Source organism: Oculina patagonica, chromosome 8, assembly GCF_052425735.1.
Source record: "Oculina patagonica isolate OP01 chromosome 8, crgOcupat, whole genome shotgun sequence".
Taxonomy (NCBI): domain Eukaryota; kingdom Metazoa; phylum Cnidaria; class Anthozoa; order Scleractinia; family Oculinidae; genus Oculina; species Oculina patagonica.
The window spans coordinates 24,909,460-24,926,437 of record NC_135765.1 but is presented as its reverse complement, the minus strand read 5'-3'; the positions used below and the strand labels follow the sequence as shown (position 1 = coordinate 24,926,437).

The following is a 16,978-nucleotide window of genomic DNA, read 5'->3' as shown; positions in this document are numbered from 1 at the left end:
GAATAAAAAAAAAAGAAAAGGAATGAAAAACATAAACAAAAATAACAACTAAATCAAAAGGCCCTTTAGGCCGCTTCGTATCGTGTATATTATAAGCAGATAAATGGACTATGGGCAGTCCTTTTTTTTCTCAGTGCCTCAAAAAAGAAGAAAAAAAGAGCACGAGTAGAGCAAGCCGTGCTAAATATAATAACGCAGATACAGTGATTATTAATTAATTAATTAATTTATTAATTAATTAGTTTATTTATTTATTTTAATGGCCTTGGAAAGACATATTTCCACTCACGCTCTTTTTTTCAATGTGAAGGAAGAATTTTCTGATGTGGTTATGGCTACGTTTTTTTTCTTGGACTTCCCGTATTTATATAATTATCCTTGTGTTTTCAATTTCACTTTAAAGGTCAAATGCAACGAAATTTGATGAAATTTTATTTAAGACTCATTTTGACTTTAAATGAAAGGAAATACTGTGAATAATCATAATCTAAAGTTTTAAACGATTTGGTTAAAACGTCGCTGAGATATTCGATGTTAAAGACAGCCCTTTATCTTCGCTTCACAAACGGAACGGTTCGGAAAAGCTTCGGAAAATTGTCGGAAATGGATTTTGTGACGTCACATGTGGCGAGCTTCGACGCGCGAAGATGCAGCAAAGTGCTGTTGTCTCTACCAGATCTGCTGCACCTTTTGGCATTTAAAATCCCGATAAAGCCGGATGACCATTCGAAATATCTTCTTAAAGACGAGGAGCGATGCAAGGAATGGTTGAGATCGACGAAAAAGAGAGGATGTGTATGCCAAAAGCACGCTGGCTTTGCTCAGCAAACACAATATCATCCGACATGTTTTTCTCAGAAAGCTTCCAGCAGAATCTTGCACTTTGGTCCGTGTTCCAGCCCTAGAAACTTCGAATGAGACCTGGCGCTTATCCTCTTATTACCAACTTGGAAAGAAAGCCGTTAATCCAGGACTAATGCGAAATCGTTTGCGACGAAATGCAGAATTCGAAGGTAAAGTCGCTAATAAACTTACCCATTGTCTGGGAACCCCAAAGTTGTACTTTCTTGTATTATATTGAACTTAGATTCACACACTACTTTCTTAACCTGACCCTAGTCGCTTCATAAACTTCTACCAAAACTATAACTTTACTGTTTGCGTGAAATATTGTGAATCGCGAGGCTGGTATTAAAAATATATTTTTTATTACAGGAAGGAACTTTGCATGAATTTACTAATTAAGTTACAAACAGACTTTTTATGTTTTTGTTTCTTTTTACTTAAAAATGATATTCCCTATATTGCTTCGATCGTCTAAAAAGCTAAATTATACATGCAGACATTGAAGGAAAATAATGCTTTTAATTTACAGTATAATTTGTTTACAATGAAACACTCTTTTCAATGTTTGTTTATATTTGAAATTATAATGAATGCTGAATATAAAAACGAAAATACCCCCGACTGAACATTGTTGGTGCCCAAGAAAAGGTTTATATTTTTCATGTAAACTACATGTATATGATGAGTTTGTTCACTTGTAAAGGCCAATTTACCTGATTCATTTGTTGTTCAGATCTGCACTAACCCCATTTCAGTCCAGTACAATGACTGTTAAGTCAAGTATAAGTCAAGTGAACTACTGGCTCAGGAGAATCTACAACCAGATTGTAGGTGTGTCATGACAATTTATTTCTGAAATTAACTCTTCATAATTTTGTCTGCCCCAAATCTGTTGACCTTTTACAAATTCCTCAGTAACAGCTTTAGGCATACTCCCTTTCAAAATCTATATGGGTATTTTTGGTGCCCAAGACCCCCTCCCCACTTGCTGGGGGTACTCCCATACTCCCATAGACTTTCCAAAAGTCGCTCGCTTCTCGATTCTGGCTTGGTGGTAGTAGACCCCGGTGCGGAGATCTCGCGCTCCGCTATTGAGCTCTCGGGCTTCGCGCTCTGTGAGCTCGACTTGTAAGCAAGCCTAATACTCCCATATATGAGCTTGATAGGAAAATGCATGTGTGCTGCTGTGTGTTTTCAAAACTCATCAGATGAGTTTAAGATGGAATAGTCATACAATAGTTTGGGGTAGGGTAGGGATTTTCAGTGTGTAGTCTAGCATACTACGATAGGGTACTGCAAAATAAGCTGAAAATGGTCTGGGATAGGGTACGGTTACAGAGTCCCACCAGCACACCCCTACTCAAAAATATAAAGAGTCCCCCCCCCCCCCCCCTTTCCTCAAGGTGAAAGAGTATTGTTTTTAGCCATTCTGAAATTGGGTATTTTTAAGATAATTTATCAATTTCTTTGTAAACTTGGAAATAGTTTTTTGAAGCACCTACTGTTTGTATTCATCCCTTGGTCTGAGATAAGGTGATAAATTACAAGCAGTGCATGCAGAGGCTATAATGTCTCCTTTGGGGGTCTTGAAAAATCACTGCACTTAGTTTGATTGTCACCTAGCTGCTTATCATTTAGCTCGTTTTTAAGCTATAAGCGCTTAAAGTGGAAATTAAGGGTAATTTTTGATAGATTTTACTGTTGCTATGGTTACCAGTGACAAACTAAAAATGACCACAACTTGCTCGGCAATGATGGTACATTTGTTTGATAAAATAATTGCAGCATTAACTGACAAATAATTAGTACTGACCCATCATAGTAATAGGCTGGAAAGTACTAGAAACTGTTATCAGCTTCTTACACTTGCATTCAGTGAACTTGCATAGCTATCTCTCTGCATCCATTTGTTAACATTGTCTTTCGACATCGTCTTAAAATGTGCTGTTTTAAGTGACGGATACTGGTGTTGGTTTCATGCAAATGAGCGCACAAAATCAGAAGGTCATGCTAGTGGGCTGTGATTGCTTGATTTGGATCTGTGTTGTTTGTACATGTTTACCATGTCCAAAGATGGATGTTGACAAAGGGGCTATGCATTGATGTCCGACCCCATCCAACCATAACAAAAGAACATATTACCCGTTAATAGTACCAATAAATGTACAAAACAAAGAAGCTGACATAAAATGACAAATTGCATGAACAACTTTATATAAAAATAAATAAACCTTTATTTAGACATGGAGAGAATTAAAGCTAGAAGCTTGTGGGCAGTGTAAAATTTCCAAATCGAAATGGAATTTGGAAGTGTTGATTTTTGTGGAGGGGAAAAACTGGAGAACCCAGAGAAGAACCCTCAGAGCAAGGCCGAGAACGAACAACAAACTCAACCCACATATGATGCCAAATCAGGAAATCGAACTCGGGCCAATTGGTGGGAGGCAAGGACTCTCACCACTTGCCATCCCTGCTTCCTAGCATATTTTATAATAATGCAGCTTTGACAAAATCTCATGATAATTTGTACATACAAGGATGTGTAAGCAAGGACATTGAAACACAAAACTATTAACTAGGTGTAAATTTTCCCTGCTACATGTCCCAGTGTCAGGTCCTGTGTCAGCACACAAGTTAGATCTTATAACCTGGGTCTTAAGAAATGCAAGTTGCCATAAATTACTGTTGAAATTGTTATCTTCGACCTACACCCCATCTACTTAAGACAATTCCCTTTTCAGAGAATCATCAGTAAAATCAACTGAAAAATATAAGGGCCAGATTACAAGATAATCACCTAGGTTAATAATTCGGCAAATAAAGAGCAATATTAATACCAGGCATAATTCTGATTGAAGCTAAAAGGCCACGTACTCACGGTATTTAATTTCAATCTTTGAAAATAAATTATTTGGCTGAGGGGAATGAGTTTAAAGCTTCTAAAGGTTTAATTGATTCTTCAAGGTGTGTTATGTTAGAGAACACACTCAGCTCAGCTCGGGCATTATGCTACAAACAGTGTACAAATAATTCCACATTGCAATCCTTTCGAACAAAAGCAAGACAATACTTCAACTTAAGATTCAACTATTTATTTATTTCAAATTATTTGAAAGCCGTTTCCATGATATTTATTAGGCTCACCAATATATGTGGCATATTCCTTCGTTGTTGGTGCATGTAGATGTTGCCGGATTTAAACGCCATCTTGTTCACTCGCAGAGTCGGAATTAATCACTCCAGAAATCGATTTATTCCTTGCCAGATGCCGTTAGTTCGAACTGATATGGCTGTATTTAGACTTTTCGAAGACTTGAATCAAAGTCTTCATCGGGTCAGTGTACCTTCCGTCCATTCCATTTCTATAAAAATCAAAAATTGAAAAATGAAAAACGGATTTCATCGTTTTTGAATTTTGAATTCAACAGAAATCAAAATTGAATGTCTGTTTTCAATTTTTGACATTTGACATGGAAACAAAAATTAAAAATGGTTTTGCTGATTTTCTTATTTTCCAACTAAATGAAAATCGAAAATTACCACCCTTTTTCCAAAAATCTATCGACTTAAAAACAAAAATTCTAGTTTCCGAGATGCTTTTTCGATGTCATGGATCCAATAGATAAGGTATCGTAACTGAAAAACCGAAAATCAAACTCGCATTTCAATTTTCGTCTCCGATGAAAATTGAAAATCGAAAATTGACAAAAACACCATGTGGGGAGGGGTGGGTAGAATGTCGACATGCCAGGCTGGGCTACTAAGTCAATAAAGATGGCGGCCAAGGACTGCTTCTAGAACACGCAAAGACGCAAAGTTAAGAGCTCCAATGTGTGGCTTCAGGTTGAAACCCTTTCTAAATGCACTGTACCGAGTTTTAAAGTTTTCAGGGTTAATTCTGGAGACTTATCCTGAATAAAACTACGTGCAACCGGTGAGTGTTTTGAAGTGCTTTCATTTAAAGTCAACTTTATAAACTGTAGTGCTATAAATGCGGTTGCGCTTATTAAAAATCATGGAACTTAGCGTTCTTCTTATTTAGCTGCAATACTGCTTTCTTGAAAATTTTGCCTTTAAACTATTTCACGGAAAAGTGGAGAAGGGAAGAAGAAGGCGATTGAGCTTAAATCATTTGCATGTATTCATCTTTGTTTGCACGGTCAAAGTAAGATAATCAGATTATTTCTAAGGAAAGGGACCCCTTATTTCCCTGCCGTACCCTGGAGTTTAAGGGCTGTTGTTCAATAATTTTAAAAGACAATTCGAGATTTGTTTTTATGACTTTATTTTTGCTTTATTAACCTCAAAACTATAGAACTGATATAGTGAGCTATAGACTATTGTAATATGCAATCAGTACAGCCGAGTATAGACACCTTGATACACTGTACTTCTTTTGTATAATTTGAGTCTCTTCTTAACAGTCAAAACATGAAAACATTGCCAGTCTCAAATACAACTAATTCGATGTGGCCAGCTGACCTATTTGTCGGTAACAACAAAAAACACCACAAATTGCTGAGTGAAAAAAGCAAATAGTTTCTCGAGCAACAACAACAACAACTAATCTTTGCTACAGTGAAAGATTTGACATAAGTATAAATCGATCCTTAATTTGATATATTTCTCTTGATTTCACATGACTTGACATGCCTTAAAAAATAGTAAAGAATGCTTCTTATGTGGTATGAAAACCACATACAAGGTGATTAAGCACTGCAATAAACATGCCATCTTACAACTTCCAGTGGCAGAGTCCATTAGGGCCTATCTGCTTCATGTATGGTGGATGGATCTACCATCATTTCTTCAAAGCCTTTCAAAAAGTCATCAATTCCCCGGAATTGAAAAGTTTGGGCATAGCCCCTTGGCTCCTTACAATTGGGACAGGTTTTATCGAGCCCCCCATCCCCACTATACCACTCATTAATGCACTGGCTGCAGCCGAGTAGTACATTACAACACCTGGTGGCAATCACTGGTGCACACATCGGTGCCTTTAAGCAAATTTTGCATTTAAATGCATCTACAACTAGCTTAAGGGCGCTGGGTGGAAGGGAAATATACTTATTTACACTGGTTAAATTGTGCAACATGTTTTTACACTCCATCAAGTTGGCATTATTCTGCACAAGATCTTCTCTTAGCAGATTTACTTCCAACTTCATTTCTTCTAATTCTCCCCTTACAAATTTTTCAAACTTTTTCTTTTTTAGAGCCTGTTTTCCATCATCTGATTCATCAGTTGAGCTGTATTGGTCCTCATGACTCCTTTTTTTAGTTGGGTCTCTTCTTGAAAGAGTGGAGTCGCTATCCTTAACTGCATATATTCGCCGACTTGGGCACTTCCAGAATTTTGCTCCTGTTTTAAAATGTAAAATAGACAGATGTCAGTCATATCCTGATTTTTTTAGTCAGTTATACAGGCAATGTTTAAGTTACTTAGACTCCGATCATAGTAATTTAGAGGATAACATTTCTATACCATTTTACATTGCTTTCACCAAAACCTGTATCAGTTTAAAAATAAAATGCCTTCATTGAAATAATGGAGAATAAAATAATAATTAACATCTCTTTGTAGTCATCTCAGAGCTGTGCTCTAGCAGAACCAGGCTGTGTACTGTATTTACCTGTGTATATTACCCATGTAAAAGTTGTGTATAAGTTTGCTATCTTGGAGCTTTTAAGACCTGGGCACCCAAAATTTCTTTCGTAAGGGAGAGTTTTGTGGGCACAGTATCGCATCTGTTATCAGTAATAGTATATAGGTAAGACCCTGCCCTGGGCAGCCCCAGATCGTTTTAAGCACTGTGTCATAAATTGTTTAAATGTCCACAAATAGTTAAATAATTTTTGCTAACAGCAGCTTTATTTTAAAGTAAGCCTTCTTACCTCTGGTACCTTCCTCGTCTGTGATTGGAAGGCCATTTCCAGATACCAATACAACTTGACCCCACTTCTCTCTAGCTTTTTCCGTGATGTACTCCACATTTGCTGTGTTTTCATTGACATTAACATACGTTTGGTTAAGCTCATCAAAACTTTTGCCAGTCTTTTTGGCAAAGATAACCTTGCAGCCAAAGGTTGCAGTTGAGGGAGTTTTTCCTTTCTTGCGGAGAAAGGCCTGTTAAACGCTAATTTGGATTTTTTGGTTGCTGGTGGTGCTGTATGGGAAAGGCAATCGCCACCTTCACTTTGACTCTGCCCCATAACCAAAAGAGAACTCATGTCTGAAAGGCAGGAGAGATTAAAACGCCCATTGTCATTGGCCCAGTATGTTACATCACCCCATTCTTCTTTTAAGTAAAGAGAGCCAGGTGACACCTGAAGAGATTAAATGGAAACATAAGATTAAAATGAATCAGTCAAAACTACTTCCAAATGAGTTGCAATTCAATAAAAGACAACCTTTATTCACATATTTACTACATTATGCATGATAAGGACCATAGTATTTGTAATCACAAATTTATTTATTTGTTTGATTTAAGTTTTCGAGTGGGGTACCACAAAATAGTTCTTAGTAGAGCCCTGTTAATTTGAGGCGAGGAGGAATATCATGGGGCCGACATATTTTTTAATGGAAAAGGGTGGTTCATTTTATATTTTTGAACATAAAGGAATAAATTAAAAAAAGGAAAAATGGTTTCCAGAGAATTCTGAGTATCATGATGGTTGTAATATCTGTTGGGCTGCCTGTGGTTGTCTTTGATTATTTACTTAAGGAGTAAGAAATATAGTTTTCATTTATTTATTTTATTTATTTACTCAGTTTCATTAGCATCACTCCTAGAGGCCTAACACGCCTTATAATACCGAGGGTAAATAAAGTTTTCATTCATTGAATAGAATAACGTTAGAAAACGCATACGCGCAAAGGCGGGAAAGGTTATATTCTCTTCAATGGGAATAAAATAGTGTTACAATGATGGTTTCTACGCACGAACAATGTTCCTTCTAACGGTACAAGTAAACAAGAAATCTATAATTCGCTCGGCTAACAAAAGCAATTCAAGCATTTCTTTAAACGAAAACATTACTGATATTATTGTAGCCGTGGCTAATATAAATAAAGCACGTTTAACGACAGAGAAAATTGGGCGCCGACCCGTCCAAAAATTGGTCCGGACTTACCCAGTTTTGTAGAGAGCAGTCAACATAAAAAGGGGCCATAGGCGCTCACCTCTTATTAGTTTAACTTGTATTAGCTGGTTCAGTAAGCAAAAGTTAACTGTTTTGGAGCAGCCAAAGTCGCACGTGGTGGTTTAGAGCAAAACTCCTTTTAAGCACTTTGTCCGTTTTAATGAATTTTTACTGATGAGCCGTCCAAATAATTCATAAGATTACACACCTCCGGCGTATTACATTATAGTTTTACTCAGATAAATCCCGACCTGGGCCCAAACCAATATCTTTCATTCCATTAAATGTATCCATTCATAATTTGAAGTCAGCAAGTCCGGGAACTCTAATCATGCAAAATAATTTTTTCACTCACAAGTAACACATACCTCAAAGGCAGTGGCCAATCGAGTTAATGTGATGTCACTGTTTGCCATCGTTAACCGCAAATCACTTCCTTCCCTGCTTAATTCGTACTTTCGGCTCCCCATATTTTTGCACATATAGGTTGATTCCGCTAACTCGTTCGAAACAGTGGAAGAAAAATTCACTTTCCCACGGACAGCCTCAGCTTTTGGTCGGCTTACCTCATCTGCGCCTGTTTTGATTGGATTAAACACAAACGGATGTCCCCGCTCTGGGCGGGAAAGGTGAGGAATGTTTCGTTACCTTAGTAACGTCGCGCATATTCGTGGGTATTTGCGCAACTTAATTTCTTTTAGCTATAGGGCCGTTCATTACTTAGTGGGGGAGGACTGATGCAAATGGAGAGAGGCTGTGTTCAAATTCGCCAACCCTTCCTTTTTACGTAGCAAATTTTTGGCTGACCCTCAAGCTCCGTTACCAACTGACTCCCTAAACCTTCCGAGCAAACGTGCATACATTAATGTGTTGCCCCATTTTCCATGCATTAAAGCATAGTTAGTCTGACCGTGCCCCTGTTTTCACCAGTTCCTTCCTCCCCTCTCCAAATAATGACAGCCCCTAAATTGAAATAAATCGGGTTTAATGGCCCCTCTTTTTCTTTGACTTCCAACCATGGACAAGATGATTGGGTAAAATGTTTATGCCTTGCTTTCGCGAAATGTATATAACTTGCACGAAATTTCGTTCGTATTATTTTGGACACTTTTTTGTCCGAAATTGAAATCGTCCGAATTTTTTCCCAATGTACTCCACCCGTGCCGTCGCATGGTCGTTCGTTTCCAGATTTCTCCCGGTAATAATTTTCGTTTTGGCGCAAAATTTGAGAAAGTCGTAATGGAAAATATTTCTGCCGAATACGTCGCGAACCTTGTGCAAAATGAACAAAAGACCCATAGTCAGATTAGCGGAATGCTCCAACATCTCTATCCAAGCCAGAGAGGCCTAAGTGAGAGATCTGTCAGACGCTTTTGTCGTAAAAATGGGATATCACGAAGATCTGGCCTCGATAACGAATCTTTAGATGAGCTTGTACAAGGTGTTGTCAATAAGGTAAGAAAGCAGAGGCGGCGGAGCGTTTTGTAGCGTGGGGGGCTGACTGTCCCAAAAATAGTCGGCAGGTTTTCATATTTGGAGCAACTTTTTTTCAGTTCTAGCAACTTTTTGTTTTCTGAGCAGTTTCTCGACCGAAGATTTCCAAAGATTTTCTGATTGTTGGTCGAAGACCATACGAACGTTTCCGACCATTTTTTGAACTTTTCCGAAGATAAACGAAGTTTCCCGAAGACTTCCAAGAAAATTTCGGAGATGTTTGAAATAACTCACGAGACGTAACATCTTGACAAATCAATTTTACGCTGCGCTCGCGATTGCAATATTTTTAATTTTCGGCAGCAAAACGTGGGGGGGGGGATGGTTAAGCATCCCCCCGCAGAATTTTCGATAGGAAGCTACAGCTCCCCCCCCCCCCCCCCCCGCCTGCTCTACCGCCTGTGGAAGTGTACCGAGAATGTATGAAAAAGGTAATTTAAATACCTTAGAGCAGTTTTTAATTGAGTGTCGTAAAACCAAAAACAATTACTCTGGCCAATCACAAAGGAAAAAAAAGACATTCCAGTCCATGACCTTAATTTCCATTATTTTGGAACCAATTTCTCGATACAGTCTAGACGTCTTGATAGGTCACTAAAACTGTGAAAAACGCTCGAGCCGCTCAGTTTCCTTTGTGTTAAAGTAAACTTGTTCCTGCTGTCTCAACAAGTGTTCTTTTTTTTATGTTTGTCGCGTTAATTTCCTTCATTTTGAAATGTACCCCCTCTTTCGCGTTAATTTCCTTTATTGGGGAGTATAAATTTTTCCTTCAAATCGCGTTAATTTAAGTCGCGTTAATTTCAAATACCTTAATTAACACAAGCGTTAATTTCCTATAATAAGGTACTTTCGACCTCAGTGCCGCTCTATTATGCAATTAACGCTGCATGCGCGTCACCGTTTCCCGCCGTTGTTGTGATCGTTACTCCTTCTCTTTTGGCCCCTTCGCGTTTCCGGGTGGTTCACTCTCTGCTCGCGCCATTTCTCCTCCCCCGGGCCCCCATTGTTTTTCGTCCTTCCTCCACAGCATTAATTTACTATAATAAAGTATTTGATCATAGTTACACTTTATTAAAACCTAAATTAAAAATTACGAAATTAAATATTTTTAACGGGCATGCATGTATAAATTATTACGTCTCGTGACACTGATTCCATCCAAAAAGACGAACAACAAAATATTTAGTCTATATTTCCCAAGTTTTGTCATAATTACCTCGAAAGCAAATGTTACATGTAAATAAAGGCTTTGTTTTATATTTAGGTAGGGCCAACATGGGGAAGAAAGATGACAAGGGGATTTCTTAGTAGTTCCTCTGGAATTCATGTGGCTGAGAGAAGGGTTGGATCCTCACTTGCTCGTGTCGCACCAGCCTACCATGATCAAAGACAGGACAGGACAGAGCAGCTTACAAACCCTATTCCTTACTCTGCTGAATACTTTGGGCACAAGCTTCATATAGATCAAAATGAGAAGCTTGTTATGTATGGTGTTGTTCATGTTTGTGCAATAGATGGCTACAGTGGAAAGATTGTAAGCCATGCACTAATGGCTGTAAAAAACAACCTCCTAATTTATGAGCACATTTATAGGTAAGTTCAAACCATAACTAATTTTCATCACTGTTACTTTAATTTTATTTTTGGTGTTTGTGCTTCAAAATCAGCTGCTATGCACTGCCTCAAAACTTCTTTTAAATAAGTTTTTTTAGCATTTACAAATCTTGATAGATTAATCCGTCTCAAAAGTAGCTTTGGGCATACAAATGATGGTATCCCAAATGATTACCAGTTCACATAATAAACATAAAACCATGGATTATAGTTAATGATACTTAGAGGCGAAGCTTCATACATTTTAACATCTTGGCCAGCCGAAGCTTAATTCGTTTTAAATCAAAGTCATTACCAGCATCACAAAGTTGCAAACTATGTATAATTCTATATCAAAATCCTTACCACCACCATGCATGTTTTTGCAGGCGGGCAGTTCAAACCTACGGAATGTGGGATCAACTGCGAGTGGACCATGGGAGGGAGTTTTGCCTCATGCTTGCAATACAAGACTCACTGAGTGAGAAAAGACGGAACACCAATCGCCTTCCATACCTTCAGACAACATCCAAACGAGTTAGTGAACAAATGTAATTTATAGTTACCTTGAGATTTATTCATTCATTTTATTTTCCATCCCAAGGAAAATAAGCAGTAATGCAGCTATCAAACTCCCATATAGTCCCTTATAAATGAAATTGTTTACGAATATTTCTTATACAAGGCCAGTTTAATGAAGATATTAACCAGTCAGTAAAAGAAACGAATAAAACTGAAAGTATAGGCCCTGAACGATACAATGTTCAATAATTCTAGGCTTTAATTGAAACTCGTTTATTTATTCAAAACAATCATCTAAATAACTACAGCTGTTTGTGTTAAAACTGCAAACTTCACTAACAATTCATCATGAGGACAAAGATGGCAGCTCTACATTTTTCTACAATACTTTGTGAACCCAACACAGCCAAATGGGGACACTGAAAGCTAATTTTTCAAAATTGAAAAAATTTTGTACGTCAGGTTTGAGGTTTTTAGAACTTTCGTGTAAATTTCAATAACTATATAATTTTAGCATAATTTTCATAGACAAGGAATTATGGTTAAATGTATTGCCTGAGTTACCATCTTTTTTATATATGAAAGATTCATGGTTTTAAGGGAAATTTTTTATTCCTTCATTATCATACAATCACTAACATCGACTTGAACTCATTTGATTTTAGAATCACAGGATTGAAAGGATATGGGTGGAAATAAATACCAGGGTGAACTACCCAATAAAAAAGGCACTAAACTCCATGGTCAATTCAGATATTCTGGACATGGAAGATGGCATAACAAAGTTTTCAGTCTCCTGGGTTACTCTTCGAGTATGTCATGCTGGCTGTGGTCTTGTTATTGAGTCATGGAATGCTCACAGTGTTCCAGGTACATGCCATACCTTTATACTGTATACATAATGCAAATTAAATTACATTTCAAGGTACAACAGTCATTACTCAAGCTTAACAACTGTTGTACACAGCTTCCAGATAATGACAATGAAAAAAAAAAGAAACCCAGTCTCTGAAACAATAGATTTTTAAAACTTCCTGGTGACTTGATGTCCAACACTGGAATTTTACCTTAAAAATTTCTTGAACTCCTTTTTTTAACCTCTTTTTGTTTCCCGAAGAGGTTCAGGAAATCAGACTTCCAATGTATTCAAACTGCTATGTTGTCTATTAACAGCTGGCATTATAAATTTTGTACTAAAAGCTACTGAATGACAACTTATATATTTGTTTTCCACTATTGTATTGGAATACAGGTAAAGGAGTTCCAAATGAAATGCAAGCAGCAAACAACATGACTGTGAAAGTGCCACCAGAGCTTCTACCAACCACTTCAGAAGCTGTCGAGTTGTACGAACAACAAGGAGGGCATCTGACAGTCTGGCCAGAGTTTGGCAAAGACCCACTGTCATCTGAAGTGCATTTAAGTTCAGCCAGATTGAAACAGTTCCAGTCTCATTTTCCAGAATTTGCTACAATGTTTCATGGAGTAGTAAATAAGAATCCAACAATGTTCCAGAATGCAATCCTGTTGTTCCGAGATCTAACCTTTGAGTATTGTTCTAACATGTAGCACAGTGTCTTTCAGCTTCATTGAAAGATCAGCACAAGATACTGTACATTCCATGTACACTAGTCTTTTAAATATGCTTACAGTTTATTTGTGCTGTAATCTTACTTGTCTTGTTAGAGTTGGCCTGTGTAAATAAATAAAAGAGAAGAATTAAGAATGCAAAAAAGAAACAACTGTCAACAAGTTTTGTTGGATGGTCTTTGAAAGTTATTTATAGGGGGAAGCTAAATATTTCAGAAGGGGTTAGGGAAGAAGTTGCCTTTACTAACTGCGGATGAGAAAAATCAGGTTCTTTTAGGGGTGCTTCATGTGCACACTTTGATCCCTTTTAGGGCTGTACCTAGCGGGGGGGGGGGGAGGGAGGGGGGGGGGGGGAGTTGCCCCTTCCAGAAAAACTCAAAACTAAGAAAGCTAAAGAAAAATAAATAGAAAGTTGCCCCCACCAGGAAAACTTGTCCCCACAGACAAAAAAATCCTAGAGATGGCCCTGTTCTCTTTGGTTGGGGGTGGGAGTTGGAATTTTGACTTACTTTGTAAAACAGGAGGGAGGGGATATGCAATGGAATAGCTCTTATCAAACAAATCTCGAATTGTCTTTTAAAATTATTGATAACAAACCTTATACATATACTCCAGGATACTGCAGGGAAATAAGGGGTCCCTCTCCTTAGAAATAATCTGATTATCTTACTCATTGGACTGTGCAAACAAAGATGAATACATGTATGCAAATGATTTAAGCTCAATCGCCTTCTTCTTCCCTTCTCCACTTTTCCGTGAAATAGTTTAAAGGCAAAATTTTCAAGAAAGCAGTATTGCAGCTAAATAAGAAGAACGCTAAGTTCCATGATTTTTAATAAGCGCAACCGCATTTACAGCACTACAGTTTATAAAGTTGACTTTAAATGAAAGCACTTCAAAACACCCACCGGTTGCACGTAGTTTTATTCAGGATTAGTCTCCAGAATTATCCCTGAAAACTTTAAAACTCGGTACAGTGCATTTAGAAAGGGTTTCAACCTGAAGCCACACATTGGAGCTCTTAACTTTGCATCTTTGCGTGTTCTAGAAGCAGTCCTTGGCCGCCATCTTTATTGACTTAGTAGCCCAGCCTGGCATGTCGACATTCTACCCACCCCTCCCCACATGGTGTTTTTGTCGATTTTCGATTTTCAATTTTCATCGGAGACGAAAATTGAAATGCGAGTTTGATTTTCGGTTTTTCAGTCACGATACCTTATCTATTGGATCCATGACATCGAAAAAGCATCTCGGAAACTAGAATTTTTGTTTTTAAGTCGATAGATTTTTGGAAAAAGGGTGGTAATTTTCGATTTTCATTTAGTTGGAAAATAAGAAAATCGAAATAGCAAAACCATTTTTAATTTTTGTTTCCATGTCAAATGTCAAAAATTGAAAACAGACATTCAATTTTGATTTCTGTTGAATTCAAAATTCAAAAAAGATGAAATCCGTTTTTCATTTTTCAATTTTTGATTTTTATAGAAATGGAATGGACGGAAGGTACACTGACCTCATCGGTTTCAACTAACGGCTGTTTCATAAACTCTGGAAATCCATCGAACAAACCCAAGGATTTGCAAGGATCGCTCAAAACACGTGAAAATTTGCTCGCCACACCTGACGTCACAAATACCTCTATTCGATTCCATTCCACGCGCGGCCATTTTTGGTTCGTTTTCGTGAAGTCTTCGGAAATCGTCGGATTTTCATCTCCTAAGCGCCACAATTCGCACAAAAACCATTTCTGAGAGTTTATTATCATTAATACCTTCATAAACGACAGGTTTGCGGACAAAAGAAAAAATTTCCAATTTCGTTGCATTTGACCTTTAATCAAAGGGGTTTCTCAAACCACAAAACAGCTTTCCACAGGGGTTAGAATGTGGTTCCACGAACGATCTCGCATAAATTTGCGGGGCTACACGCCAGTAATTGTGAAAAGGTTGATAACTAAAAACGAACGAATTCTCCTATTTGGAAACTGTCAAAAAAGTGAGATGAGCACTCCCATATATGGGCTACATAGGTATGTGCCGCGGGATAGGGTATGGTTTTTTGGTTATCGATCCTTAAATAGGGCGTCCTTTTTCCTCTTTGGCATTGTGTTCTTGGTGTGATTCTTAGATAGGATACCTAAATACCTAATACCTGCATTTAAAGAAATTGCTGATCAGCTAAAATTGCCCCGGGTGTTTGTTGCTTAATAATCCCTTCAAAACTGAAAAGAATCTTGATGTAAACTTACCTTAGGAATTCGAAGAATCCTTACACAGAAATCTTACATCAAGAATGCAAAGAATTCTTCCACAGCTGGTTTGCAGAAACTCACCCCACATCCTCGTGACATGAGGCAAATTGAAAACTAGCGGCGATGTAAACTCCCCTGGCTTTGCCATGTCCACTGGTTCAGATTTTACACAAGCGTGGCTACATTTCTTTCCTTAAGGCTCGGTTACTAAGTCTGTTATTGGTTTTCGTGCAGTTCGCCATATCGATATTTCCTTGGACGAAACTTGTGCGCTCCATTTCCAGAGGTTAAAAGGTATATTGTTGTCACTTTAGTTATCCTTGCATAATGGTGGTGTTTTTATTTGATCTTGTGGTAATTTCCAACGAGTTTTTCTTTTAAGAAGTATTCCTTGCGTAATAACTTCGCGGACGATCGAACGATCGCGAGCTGACATATTAAGCTTAGATGTATTTTTTGTATGCTTGGCATGGAAAGTTATGATTTTTTTCTTTGCCTGTTTTGGCAGGGGGTAATAACTTGTTGTATTATTTATTTTATGGAGCGAGGATCGAGAGATGGAGTTTATTGAGTGAAGTGAAGAAAATTATGATCGGCAGTGTAATCACAGGCAGACCACCCTATGTGTTCGTGGTTAATAATTGTTGACAAAGGTTATGTTGAAATCAATGACGTTTATTATACAGTATAGAAGATATATAGAGAAACATCGCCTAGAGGCTCGCGAATCTACAACACTTTGACAATGCTATGACGCAATTTATCATCAATAACAGGACAGACGCATAAAAAACTGATGTCAATTTGTTAATTGAATCATTTAGAGTAGATTTTGTAGTAAATCGAAGCCGACACAATGTTTCTCTATATATCTTCTATACACACCATTGATTTCAACATAACCTTTGTCAACAATTATTAACCACAAACACATAGGGTGGTCTGCCTGTGGTGTAATAGTGCTTGAGATTGAACACTGCACACTGTGTACACATGATAAGCTTACTTCAATGTTGTTGGACTGTTCATTTTTCTTACATTGCAACGTACATGTTGATATACCAGTGTATGATTGTAAGAACCCCTCGCATATGGCATTAATTTATCACTCTGTTGGTGAGGCATTGAGCCAGTGATGTAAATGTTGGGTTCAAAATTTGTTCCCTTTGAAATCCTGAACCCCTCCCAGCCTCACCCGTGGAAGGAGGACTCGCATATGAAAGGGAATGGACCTGATTGCTCATTTTAGTAAAGGGGGTAAGTTACAAATCTTGGTCTCACTTAGGGTGTCAAGGACAGATCAACAATGTTTCTAAACATCTAGGTCTCCTTTAGAGTTGCATATGAATCAAGAAAAAACACTGTCATACTGTGCCGGCAGTCAAAAGCGATCAGGTCAGGGCTCGAAATAACGGCCAGTCAACGGACAATGCCTGGACTGATTGGGAGTTGACCGGTCAACCTTTCGCCGGTCACATTCGATCGTATTGAAAATGAAATAATTTAAATTTTCCATGCTTGTCAGTTAATTGTTAT

General features: G+C 37.8%; 3 protein-coding genes and 1 long non-coding RNA gene across 6 annotated transcripts in view; 2 read left to right on the top strand and 2 right to left on the bottom strand.

The window, feature by feature from the left end:
• The first annotated feature begins 4,598 nt into the window (after window positions 1–4,598).
• Window positions 4,599–13,170, top strand: LOC144662245 (uncharacterized). 2 transcript variants are annotated; one of them, XM_078523014.1, is made up of 6 exons: window positions 4,599–4,780; window positions 8,479–8,621; window positions 10,751–11,079; window positions 11,469–11,616; window positions 12,267–12,471; window positions 12,854–13,170. In XM_078523014.1, the coding sequence occupies exons 2-6, from the start codon at window positions 8,598–8,600 to the stop codon at window positions 13,168–13,170; spliced, it is 1,023 nt and encodes a 340-aa protein (XP_078379140.1). In that variant the 5' UTR covers window positions 4,599–4,780; window positions 8,479–8,597. The 2 variants fall into 2 exon arrangements, with proteins under 2 accessions (XP_078379140.1, XP_078379141.1); XM_078523015.1 differs by lacking the exons at window positions 4,599–4,780; window positions 8,479–8,621 and adding an exon at window positions 9,217–9,447.
• LOC144662246 (uncharacterized) lies at window positions 5,723–8,425 on the bottom strand. Its single transcript, XM_078523016.1, has 3 exons — window positions 8,361–8,425; window positions 6,742–7,173; window positions 5,723–6,208 (listed from the first exon to the last, which is right to left on the bottom strand). The coding sequence occupies exons 1-3, from the start codon at window positions 8,406–8,408 to the stop codon at window positions 6,059–6,061; spliced, it is 630 nt and encodes a 209-aa protein (XP_078379142.1). The 5' UTR covers window positions 8,409–8,425; the 3' UTR covers window positions 5,723–6,058.
• On the bottom strand, window positions 12,466–14,699 carry LOC144662247 (uncharacterized). The gene is made up of 2 exons (XR_013572419.1): window positions 14,100–14,699; window positions 12,466–13,294 (listed from the first exon to the last, which is right to left on the bottom strand). It is a non-coding gene; the product is annotated as an uncharacterized LOC144662247 (long non-coding RNA).
• A 969-nt stretch (window positions 14,700–15,668) lies between these two features.
• LOC144663590 (patatin-like phospholipase domain-containing protein 4) overlaps window positions 15,669–16,978 on the top strand; it is a 10,654-nt gene continuing 9,344 nt past the window's right edge. For both annotated transcript variants that reach the window (XR_013572627.1, XM_078524606.1), the window contains exon 1: window positions 15,669–15,736. The gene's annotated coding sequence lies outside the window, so the exon portion shown is untranslated. The remainder of the gene's footprint in view (window positions 15,737–16,978) is intronic.

Bases quoted from the DNA above. Each gene is read 5' to 3' on its own strand.
- LOC144662246 (XM_078523016.1), bottom strand. From the start codon at position 8,408: ATGGCAAACAGTGACATCACATTAACTCGATTGGCCACTGCCTTTGAG. The intron at 7,174-8,360 runs GTATGTGTTACT...TAATCTCTTCAG, and splicing joins GATTGGCCACTGCCTTTGAG to GTGTCACCTGGCTCTCTTTA. The intron at 6,209-6,741 runs GTAAGAAGGCTT...ATTTTAAAACAG, and splicing joins AGACGAGGAAGGTACCAGAG to GAGCAAAATTCTGGAAGTGC.
- LOC144662245 (XM_078523015.1), top strand. From the start codon at position 9,232: ATGGAAAATATTTCTGCCGAATACGTCGCGAACCTTGTGCAAAATGAA. The intron at 9,448-10,750 runs GTAAGAAAGCAG...TTTTATATTTAG, and splicing joins TACAAGGTGTTGTCAATAAG to GTAGGGCCAACATGGGGAAG. The intron at 12,472-12,853 runs GTACATGCCATA...ATTGGAATACAG, and splicing joins GAATGCTCACAGTGTTCCAG to GTAAAGGAGTTCCAAATGAA.